This window comes from Polyodon spathula, chromosome 17, assembly GCF_017654505.1.
Source record: "Polyodon spathula isolate WHYD16114869_AA chromosome 17, ASM1765450v1, whole genome shotgun sequence".
Taxonomy (NCBI): Eukaryota; Metazoa; Chordata; class Actinopteri; order Acipenseriformes; family Polyodontidae; genus Polyodon; species Polyodon spathula.
Genome location: NC_054550.1, coordinates 10145310 through 10157419, shown reverse-complemented (window position 1 = coordinate 10157419; position 12110 = coordinate 10145310). Strand labels below are relative to the sequence as shown.

At 35.2% G+C, this 12110-nt stretch overlaps 2 protein-coding genes across 2 annotated transcripts in view; both read right to left on the bottom strand.

Annotated features, from left to right (window-relative positions):
* Window positions 1-2916: 2916 nt before the first annotated feature.
* Window positions 2917-5181, bottom strand: LOC121330333 (cyclin-dependent kinase inhibitor 1C-like). The gene is made up of 3 exons (XM_041276784.1): window positions 4468-5181; window positions 3976-4087; window positions 2917-3431 (listed from the first exon to the last, which is right to left on the bottom strand). The coding sequence occupies exons 1-2, from the start codon at window positions 5021-5023 to the stop codon at window positions 3978-3980; spliced, it is 666 nt and encodes a 221-aa protein (XP_041132718.1). The 5' UTR covers window positions 5024-5181; the 3' UTR covers window positions 2917-3431; window positions 3976-3977.
* A 5878-nt stretch (window positions 5182-11059) lies between these two features.
* LOC121329766 overlaps window positions 11060-12110 on the bottom strand; it is an 11329-nt gene continuing 10278 nt past the window's right edge. Inside the window, exon 8 of the mRNA XM_041275542.1 lies at window positions 11060-11799. Within this exon, the coding sequence (XP_041131476.1) occupies window positions 11655-11799 (145 nt within the window). The 3' untranslated portion in view covers window positions 11060-11654. The remainder of the gene's footprint in view (window positions 11800-12110) is intronic.

The following is a 12110-nucleotide window of genomic DNA, read 5'->3' as shown; positions in this document are numbered from 1 at the left end:
AGATAAATTACATTAAAGGCCCACTTAGCTTTCTATAAACCAACAGGAGCCTTCTTAAATAAAGTAGGTCTAATTTACCCAAGCCTTTCAAATGATGTATTAGTATTATTAGTCACTAATGTGCATTTATAATCAGACGATAACAGCGTTTTTTTGACATTTTTTTCGTAACTTACTTAAGAAATTGCATATCAGTGGACCTATTTGTATACTAGCAAAATTGTATTTTAAACACGGTTATAAAAATAATATATTGTATTTAAAAAAAAGTAATATAGTTCAAACACTAAACAAAAAAACGGCTGAACAGAGACATTTTCAATGCCTGCGCTACTCTTTTGTGCGGTTGAATTTAAAAGCAGGTGCCTACTCCATTGGGGTAACTGGACATTGTTTCGCAGTATAAGAGTGTGTGTTTTTAAGAGGTTCGTTTAAAAGGTTACCCCGCTGTACAATGTGCTGATTTTAAAGAATGTCTGTGTGGAGACAATAGGGGGTCCCAAAGGCACCTGCTTCCATTGGTGAGGAGAAAGAAAGCCTATAAATCGTACACTATCCAGCTGCGTCGTTCAATGTATTGGTCATTTTATTACAAACATCCCACAGTATACCCGTATGCATCCAGTGATATAATAAAACATTTATATGTGCGTGAGCTGCCGCGCGCATTCTATTTTTATACTTATGTTGTTTTTTTTTCTTTAATCATTGAGAGACTTGAATGCCTTGTTGGAATGATCTCTAGATTTGTATAAATCTGTAATCCCGGGAAGCAGATTATAACAAAGGGCTGCCCCAAATAAACCCGTACACTCGCTTTTAAAAGATTTATGATTTGCAGTAATATCACCCTTCTCGTTTTATGCAAATAAGTGGTCACTTGTGCATTTTTTTTATAGTAGCCTATCGCACATTTCTTTTTGTAATAACTAGTGTTGCTTGTCTTTAACATAATTACAGTCGCATGACTCAATATTCTGGCCAAAGACGCTTATCAAAAAATATTACTGTAGCCTATCATCCAGACCACCGAACTGAAATGGTGCATGATTAATACACATTCTTCATCACATGTGGTGTAGTGTATTGTGTTTGGTATGTATTCAATAAAAAAAAAAAATAATAAAAAAAACGCAGCCCATTTTTCACGATAGTCATAGTCTTTTTGTACCAGAGTTGCGCGTTTTATGCAACTTTAACTTGACTTGTTACACAGCACTGTACGCAATGTTAAAAATATTTAAATGAAAAAGTGTGGCTGTTGCATTCATCTGATTTTTAAACTAACACGTTTATATAACGTGTCCATTCTAATCTCTGCGGTTTCAGCTTTCGTTATTTTCAGTCAAAAATTAAACTTCAGCCGTGAACGGTGAGCATCCTTTCACACAAAGGGGGGGGGGGGGGGGGGGGGGGGGGGGGGGGGGGGGGGGGGGTGGGAATTTGTATAAATAGCCATACAAAGAGAACATGTAAAAAACGAGAATTTGACACATTAACAGTAATAAAGTTGTAAACGGGTCAGTGATGCTTGAGAAATTGTTTATTTTGTGATGTATCTTTTTTTTTTTTTTTTTTTTTTGGATTGTGTGTTGGACTGTTATATATTAATATATATATATATATATATATATATATATATATATATATATATATATATATATATATGCATCTTCATAGACGTTACCCGTTTAAAATGTGTGTAAACATGTACAATGTTCGTCGTTTACATTTTTGTTTTTTTTTTTTTGAAACCAAATGGACGTTTTGTGGTAAAACACAGTTTCTTATGGGTACACTGTTGTATTTATAGACTTTTAAGTGGTTTTGTTTAACAGCAATAATTCTATCGGGAAACTTTCATTGCCGTTGCTTTTCCACAATAAACCCTATGACTAAAAAAATCACAGATAACCAAACAACTTTAGGGCAACATAATGTTATTTTATATGATATTTGACCTGAGCAATACCTTCTTAAATGTAGCTTTCATCCACCAAACGCATCCATTGTTCTACGCAGGGTAAACCTGCATCTTTTTAATCCCACCGCATCTAACTCTGTGGCAGGTGGCATTAGGGATCTCCCTTTCCAATCCCAGAATGTTGAAACATAGCGGGGATGTTTTACAGAGGGGCGCCAAACCATCGTGTTATTTATATATGTATCTGCTTGTTGTATTTTGTTTTTAAAGGGCTGATGGTAACAGCTGTTATGGGCTGTTGATAAAGAGAGGATTAAACCCACCGGCTTGGAGCTCGCCGTGTACATGAGTTTGTTTATATTCACAGCCTTTGTAGTTTAGGCTAACGCAATTTCTGAACAGGTGTTTAGAGACAAGGTCACCTCATGCTCTCCAACAAACAACTTCTATATATTATACACCGAACCTCTTAATATTGGTCACTGTATTTTAAGGGTGTCGAGAGCATGATTTTAGTCAGATGTTTGGCTAATTTAAAAATATTGTGTGTGTGTGTGTGTAATATAAAGCGATATAGTGCGATTGTATTTAATTTAACAACACAGACGCTGTCAATACCCCGTACATACTAATGCGCCTTTTCTTGTGTGCGTGTTGAGGGGCTATTCATGTAATATATCGGGGTTTACCATTTGTGACTAAAACTTCTGCATTTGAATACTGGAAAGTGGATTATCAGGAAACATCGCATACATGGAGGGTAGACGACAAAATTAACGGCAAAAATCAGAGTAAACCATTTTTTTTATTCTTTTCTTGCGAAATTATTGTAAAATGGCAGTGATACATAACAAAAAAAACAGGCTCAGAAACATTTAATTTCAAGTACACTAAAGATTTCAAAGCTACATCATGATGTGATTGCAAGAAAAAAAAAAAACTAAAAAAAATAGGATGATTTTTTTTTTTTTTTTTTTTTTTTTTTTTAAACATTTCGTAAATAAGCAAAACAGACCAAAAAGAGTGCCCTTTGGCTCAAAACATAAAAAAATGAAACTTTCGACTTTCGCCAACGTGAACTCAATACATAAATACAAAATATAAGTTAGTATATTTTCTTAAACCTTTGTACAAATATACAACTCAAGTTGCACCAATAATACATCAGCAGAAATAAAACAATATTATTTTAATATGTATGACTTTTAAAGCTTTACACTTTTGCCAGTGTAGACAGTATAGAAAAAAAAAAAAAAAAAAAAAAAAAAAAAAAAAAAAAAAACAGGATCCATTGCACAGTTGTTAATTCGTTTAACACTGTGTGGCTACATTACAAAGCCACTGGTTTGCTACATTTGGAAGCAGTGTCCCTTTTCCTCTCCCGGACGGACTTTCTTCAGAACAATCGGGAGGGACAGACAGTGTCTTTTTTCTTCGATCAGAAAAAAAAAAAAAAAAAAAAAAAAAAAAAAAAACACGAATCTTCACCAGGATTTTGTGCAACTATCTGTAAATAAAAACAAAAGATATCGTGAGCAATCAGATGTTCCCCGGGCACAAAAAAATAAACATTTGTGCGTTTCCCCTCCCCCTCCTAGCACAATCAACCCCCACTCCCAACTCTAACTGCATGAGTCAGCTAAAAAAAAAAAAAAAAAAAAAGCTGCTAACGTCACCATGCTACGAGAACCTTTCCCGCCACGTTGACGTCAATCCCCTCCCCCTTTACACACACAAGTTTTTACAGGAATGAACTCCAAATACCTAACGAGGGGGTTTAAAAGTCACTGCTACTATGTTGCCAACAGCCATTTTATGTGCAAATTATTAACCAGATTGCGTTAGCCATGCAAGTTTAACTAACACACTTTAAAAACAAACCCTTTTAAAAGCACACCAAAGCTTAACTAAGATTACATTGTTTTGTTCTTTTGACCATTTTTTATGCGGTTTGTTTACTAAAGCGCCCCCCCCTCCGTATTGATAACCAACTGTAACTAATTACAGAGAATCTCAAACTACAGAAAATACACTGGAAGCGCTCTTCTTACCTTCATCGGATTCTTTTGCGGGGAGTCTGCTCTGTTGCGATCGCAGCCGCCGATGGGGACCCGTTCTCTGACTGTTTACATTCCAATATTCGTTTCCTCTTTACAAAGAAATCTGGATAGAACAGAAGTGATTAGTATAAATTGCAGGGAAAAAGGATAAGTCAACGACATAACACACACACACATACATACATGTGTGTGTGTGATTATATATATATATATATATATATATATATATATATATATATATATAAAAATATATATATATATATATATATATATATATATTAAAGCAAAATTAAATTCTGCAACTATTTACGTTTCCTTATATTTGAGTTAAACCAGATACTTCAACCACTATGCTACACATATTGGTTAATGCATATTGATTTGACCGTTACATGTAGGTTAGTGTACGTGTTTAGTACAGGCTATTTAAAAACAAATCCACATGGTACAAATGTGTCTCAAATGCTTGCATGCAATGTTTACCTGTAATGTGCGTTGGTGCTGAAGACGCAGATACCCTTTTTCTTGAAGTGCAAGGATCGCTTTTGCTGGCTTTAATTCCTGAGTTTAATTTATCCGACCGATTTTCTTGATTCGTTTCCCCGGAGCGAACAATGCTATCCAAACTAGACAACCTGTCATTCTCCTGGGAAGAGGGAGACGATAATTCCTGGCTGGAGTTAGAGTCCATGCTGTTCTTGGTAGTGTCCAAAGATGTTTTTGCCCTGACTGGGACTGTAATCCTAGTTTTACCCATCTGGATGGATTCTCTGTAAAAACCGGGCGTTGCGTCCGCCTCGCTCTCTTTCCATTCGTACTGTCCGCCTTCCAATGGAGTGCTGGTCTCAAAATTGAAGTTCCATCTATGCTGGTCCCGCTCGCTTATCTCCCGGAGCTTGGACTTCATCTCGCGGTTCAGCTCGTCGTGGTCAATCGGGCCAAACAGGTTCCTACAGACCCCAGTCCTGGCGTGAAGAGGGAAGGTCCTTCTGGCAACCAACCTGTCCAAAGACGTGCTGGACAGCTGAACGCTGGACATAGTGCTGATATGAAAGGGCAATCCAACAGAATTAAGAAAAAAAAACAAACAGACGCGCACAAGTTTTATCGACGTCTCGTTTGCGTGTATTTCCTTAAAGCTGCTATTGCACGTTGCTCACGAATAGTGCGAAAGGTTGGGTTCTGTGGCTGAGTTGTTATCAACCTTGTATTTAAAGTCCATGAGCATTCAATGGGGGCGTGCACTAATGTATTGCTCGTAAAACTAACTTCATGATTGGTTACTCTTAACCACCTATTCAAGTTCTAACCCGCCTCTGGTTTTTTTTATTGGATGTTTGGCGGGCTTGGACTGGCGCCAACTTCAGGGCTGCTGTGATTGGTTGGTTACAGCGTCAGCGTTGTGGGTTTTGTTGTTTGTAAAAACGAGTTGTAGTTTAGCTCTGGGCAGGTTTTGCTTACTTGGAAGTGTTTTTTTTTTTTGTTTTTACTTTTTTTTTTTTTTCTTGCTTGGTAATCACACGCATTCGAGTGAAACAGTTACTGAAAACCACAGTTATACAACCGTGAAGAAAAAGCAAATCTGTAACACCGCTAGATTGTAACACCACAAAGCAATATTCGCACATTTTGTAGGCGTGTTAATTTTAAAGCAACGTTTCAGGCAGACCTTTAAATGTTTACACTTTTTGATTCCCACCACATCATGCAATGCAGTTCATAGTCAAACACAGAGCCGTTCGTATGCGTTCTGTATGCATATTCAGCAATTCTGCTATATAAAATCGGATTGTTCTTTGACCGTGTTGTTCATTGTTCATTTGAAATAACTGATTTACTCTGGAATCACACCACCTCAAACGATTTATATACTTGAGTCAATCTGCAAAAAAAAAAAAAAAAAAAAACTGAAAACTGAAAATAATTGTTATTTGTAATGTAATTAGTATAACGTATAGCGGTAGCAAATGGCAGCTAGATGTTGCCTCGCTATGGTTTATAATTATTAGCGAACCAACACCCTGACTAAAACGATTTAAAATAATCAGATACATAAAAACAAACTCATGTTTATTAGAAAATACACAAAACCGTGCATAATGGTAAGAAAGGAAAACAATGTTACAACTTTGTGTAGATTAAATGTGTCTCATTCGCATACTGCATTTTATCTTGTCTAAATGCAGCAACTGGGGAGAAAATAAAATCATTTAAGTAGCTACTTGTTAAATACTAAAAGTTGCATTTGGATGCCCCAGCTGTTAAACGGTGACACCAAGCGGTTGATACTAGTAATAAAACCTACAGTTTATTCGACAAGAAAAAGTTAAAAAATAAAAATAATAATAGTCACACTGTTTTTTGGAGAACCTCTGAAAAGACTATTACAAATACGAAACTTTGCCTGTATAATAATGCTTATTAAGTGACTCGGATATCAGATTGCAGTTTTTTACACCTCAATTGATACTGAATTACGGGATAGAGTCTACGGTATATTTCACATTCTTCTGTAAATGTCCCAGTTTACAATCATTCAGTTAACAAACGTTTAAAAGGATATCGAAAAAGAATCTCGTGCTTTTACGGTGTGTAATAAATCCACTACCGACTATAGCAGTATTTATATATCCACAAAACAACTGCTAGTCACTGCTTTTATAGAATGTATATAAATTAATACATTCATTAATATAATTGTATTAAAAAACCCTAAAACAAAACTAAACGTTATCAAGATCAATTTAAAAATGCAACACAAGTCAATTTAATAACTCTTAGTTGCGGCTTAAAGTGGTTAAAAACAAAATCTGTCATTTTAATGTAGAATGTTTTGGTTCAGGGAAATGTCATGTCATGCTGTACGTTTGCAAAACTGCATTAATATAGCCTACAGGCCTACTTGGAAGTGTCTGAAGGGGTTCTTTAAAACCTGAAATACGAGCGTTATCTGAACAATCTTATCAGTATAAATCGACCACATTCGCAACCGAAATCTGTAGCGATCAGATGAATTAATCAGATCTGTGGATTTAAGGCGCGGCCCCTGGAAACTTGCCGCCAATTTAAACCGCAAAGTTACATTACTCGTGAGCAGTGCTTCAGCGTGTGCTTCAATTCTTACTGCAGGAATATGGGGCACACCGTTTTATCTGCTTCATTTCAACATGTCGTAATTTACAGAGGCTAGAGTGTTTGGATTCAATTTGAGTTTGTGGCAGTTGAAATCATTTAATGCCTTATAAGTGCGTGTGTGTGCTCACACACACACACACACACACACACACACACACACACACACAAAGCTATAGTCAGTTTTTGCATCACCATATATAACTAGAGTAACAAATTTTGCTTCATAAAGTCAAATGAAACCTGTTGAATAATCAATAAATCAATCATTATTTTATATAGCGCCTTTCATAGTGGAACACCATCACAAAGAGCAATAAACACCATCACAAAGAGCAATAATGTTACTTACATAACGCTTTATAGTTTTCTATATATGCCACTTAAAAAAAAAATAAAATAATGTGACATAGCGAAACCTAACATGAAATATTGTACTAATATTATGGATTCTGGTAGACTTATACAATATAATTTTGTAGTTTCTTTGACGGTGAATAAAATATCAAAATTATGTTCATATAGTTTTTATTATTATATTATTAAATCAGTCTCAATCCAAAAATTCTAGGTGATGCAACATTTAAACAACAGTTAAACAAACAGAGTACCGTCTGGATTGAGCATCTGAAGAATTTTAAAGCACCACGCACAATAAAGATTACAGCGACCTACTGTCTCCAACATTATTTAATCAGTTGTTAGAAAAATGCAAAACTACATTGTCTAACGGCTGAAAGTGATTTGAATGAAAAACTGCTTATGCATTCCAGACATTTCTGGGATTGTAGTTATCGTGCTTGCAGACAGAGCTCATTGAAGAAATGCAGGAATGTTATTCAGTCCTTTTTGGGTTAAATGTTGGAGAAATATACGCAACATAGCGGACAAACCTTACAGGCGATGTAAAAACAGTTCAACGCAGTTATGCGCATACGGCAATGAGCATTCCTGGTAGGACTTCACATTAGCGCATGTTAACTATGAACATTCCAAAATAATCGTATCTGCTTATATAGATGTGTAATCTGATCACATGAATTGGAGTTTATTTAACTTCCAGATTATTTCCAAATATTTAAAACTACCACACACATTTGTGTTTAACCCAGGGTTTCGCTAAACTAATGCTTTACAATTTTGTAAAAACAAGTTTTATTATTTATTTTTTATAAAAACGACTCCGCAATTAAATCACATGTTTCAAAGTGATGTGATGATATGCGATATTACATTACAGATACCTTTATAGCTAAACATTGCTGGTAGCGCTTCGCCATCTTGTGGAACAACATGTAACAGCATGCAAACAAAACAGCCGCGATTGCATGATTTTTAGCACTCACGTCAGTTCCTTTTTTTAATTTATTTAAACTCGGCCTTGTGGAATTTTTTAATTACAAAAATGACATTTCGATACAGATTATGAAATGAAGAATCAATTATTTGCACCCAGATTAAGTGTGGCTATTTACTTTCCTAAGGGGTTCGATTTATTTTAGTGTCGACTCATTATGGCATTCACTCCTCGTACCTTTATCACATACTACCAGTCAGCTTTAGCACCTGTGGTTAGCAATACCGGATTTGACAACAGCACCACCACGTTACTATAGTGCAATCTGTTTTAACACGGCAGATTGATTTCCAAACAGCTATCCTATACTGTACAATTGATTTAAGAATGCATTGGCCCTTTTAAGATACACGTTATATTGAATTATAAGTATTCATATTTAATAGGTTGTGACAAATAAATAATATCAAATAATACAACTAAATGTCCGCTATGGATCTGTTATTTCCTACATAATTATTGTTATTTCTGTTATTTCCTACACAACTCGATGTTAATCTCAAGAGAACAACCCGAATAACGTAATACTAATAATTTCATGATGCATCACATTTTGACATTCTAAACATGAGATAATCAGCTGTTAATAGTTGTCATGTGAATGTTGTCCTGCTAAAGAATATCACGCATGCATCGTTTCTGTGGTCTTCGTTCTTAAATCCTGTTTATTAAAAAAAAAAAAAAAAAAAAAACTTCCACTGGAAAGTTTGAAAATGTTATTTGACATTATACTGTTCTTGTGTTATTGAAAGTGAATCTGTTCCTACATAAAATGTCGTACAATAAAAACATGTTTTTTTTCATTCAATAACCGCATCAATATTTTTAGATTTTTTAGATATTTTAGATTTAAACCTACCGAATTCATTAAGCCATTATTTTGTATTTTTTTTTACTTTTCTGAAACTTTAAATGCTGCGTATTACTAAATCCGACTATATTTAATATGGGCATGTGCAACACACAAAGATAGATTTTATAAACATTTAAAATATGTTATATTTTAAAATACAATTACTAACAAGCCAAAAAAAAAAAAAAAAAAAAAAAAAAATCTACTCACGTATGTTTTAAAATATAACAAGTAGGCTACTGTGAAGCATTTTGTGGTTATTTGAAGCTGTTTAGTACTAGACGCGCGCCCTCTGCTGATAAGAAGTGTCTATTATTGCGCTATCCCCACCAAATTTCATTATACTGTAGCATTAAGGCTGTTGGTTTTTTTTGTTTGTTTGTTTGTTTGTTTTATTAAAAAATTACGCAATCATCAAAAAGGTGGCGACGTGAGTGCGAAGAAACAGACAGACCCCCTCACCCTGGTACACACTCTCAGCAGAAATAGAGAGGTTCATTAAAATATTGGGGACGTCTGTCATATATACTCCCACTTCAAGCGATTCACTATAATTTCTTAATCAGAAACCAAGTTAAACATGCCCTCTGTCGCTGTAATTGCCTCAGCCTATGTCTTAAAATACACAGCATAAATTAGAGCAGCCCTGTTTCTCAAAGTTCAATGAGGTAAATGACTGTGGTCCTCCTGTCGTAGCTACAGTACGACAGCTGTATTGGTGTCGGTGAAATAGACAGGTAATATGACCAGGCAGCGTGACCATGCAGTGTGAGCAGAAACGAGCACGTGATCTAGCATAAATATTCTTTATTGCTTTAACAACTGATTAAACTGACGCATCAGTGAAAATCAATGGGTATAATCATGTGAATTAAAGCGGGATTAGCCATTTATCCAATACACTAGCCAGACGTATGCAAAACAGTGAGCTAATTGCAGTAACACCTGTGAAGTGTAGAGTTTATTGTTTCCCCATGCAAGATGACATACTCTCACCGTCCGCGAATCCGCTCATTCTACAGCTGCATAACATCCTTCCCGCCTGCTGAAAACGGAAGCCTGAAAGTGCTGTTTGGGTACGTTGGGCCCCATGTGTCAAAATAATTAAAAACAAAACATGACCATCATATTGAGAAGTAAAGTGAACTATGGGTTCCTACTGAGAGCAGGGCAGTTTGTAGTTGAAAATTGTCCAAGTTCCAAAAACAATGCATTATCTATCTATCTATATCTATCTATCTATCTATCTATCTATCTATCTATCTATATATATATATATATATATATATATATATATATATATATATATATATATATATATATATATATAGAACAATAGAGGGCTATATCTTATATTTTTGTTATCTCACTTGAGTGGAATACCATGCTTACCTAGGGCTAGTTTTGAATGTGTATTTGTTTACAGTCCAGTGGTGTGCTGTGTTAAGTGAAATCATATTATAAGAAGTAATTTACAATAAGCGACTGCTAAATTTTGCCCGGACCATGTAGAACATTCATACTATCAGGAAATCCATCTAATCCAAGTTTGTTTTAATGAGAATTGACTGTATGTTACAGGTAGAAGTGACTTAAACTGGTCTATGCCAATTTAGCATCAACAATTCATCACCAGCAATTCATCACCAGCAACAATTCATCACGGAGGGTACATTATCATATCACAGCTGTTTAAAACGCTACAGGTGAAAATGACTGTGCGGTGCTTGTAACCCTAACCCTAAACCTAACCCTAACACTAATCGATGAGTTATTGTCCGTGATGAATTGTCGCTGGTGATGAATTGCTGGTGATGAAAAGTGTTGTACAAATTGACGGGATACCGACTTTTAAACAACATTGTAACTAGTTACAGTAACTTATTACTGGTACTTTGAAGAAAATGTAAATAGTTAAAAAAAAGAAAGAAAAAAAGGTACTTCCTTGGCACAGTTTTCATTTAACAGAGACACATTTTGTCTGTTTGGTTTAAAAATGTGATCAGAATGCAGTCTTAATTTCAACTGCAGTTCATTTGCAAAGCACGCTTTTTAAAAGTTAATTTACAACCCTATTTTTACATTTACAATACTTTTCATTGTTCTGTAATTGAAATTTGATTTCAGCGTTACTGTAACTTCAATAAAAACTCGGCTTTAGGTTCCTGATAATACGAATAACTAATGACACATTTTTTTGCTGATCCCTTGAAATTCATGAGAATTGATTGTATTACTATTTAAAAGTAACTTCCCCAACACTGATCATCATCAACCCCTGAAATGTGTCAATGTGATTCATCCTAGCTCTATAGGAGTTCATATATTTTATTTTGATTCAGAATGATGCCCCTGGGTAAGGGCATTGGAGCCAGGCTTCCCTGTAACAGTGCTCCCTGTGGGAGCTGTCAGCTGCTGGGCATGCTTACATATCTCCACAATCCTCTTGTACAGCTCCATAACTGTAGAGGAACTGCAAACAGAGCACAGTTAGAAGTTACAGTACCACATGCAGGCCTTAAAGCATTGTAAAGTGCCAGGTACAGCTGTGCATAACAAACTTATAAAACAGCCATATTCAATATTAATTTTGAACACTAACTGAGCATTCATTCTGAACATGACCATTAGAGCCCTTACAAAAGTTTACCATAATATAAGCATAGCAAAATGTAATAAAGCATAGTGAAAGCAGGCTAACGCATAGGTTAGCACTGTGAAGCCCAGAAAGGTATGGTAAAGCATGTTAAAAAACATGGCAAACTATGGTAAATTCATAGTATA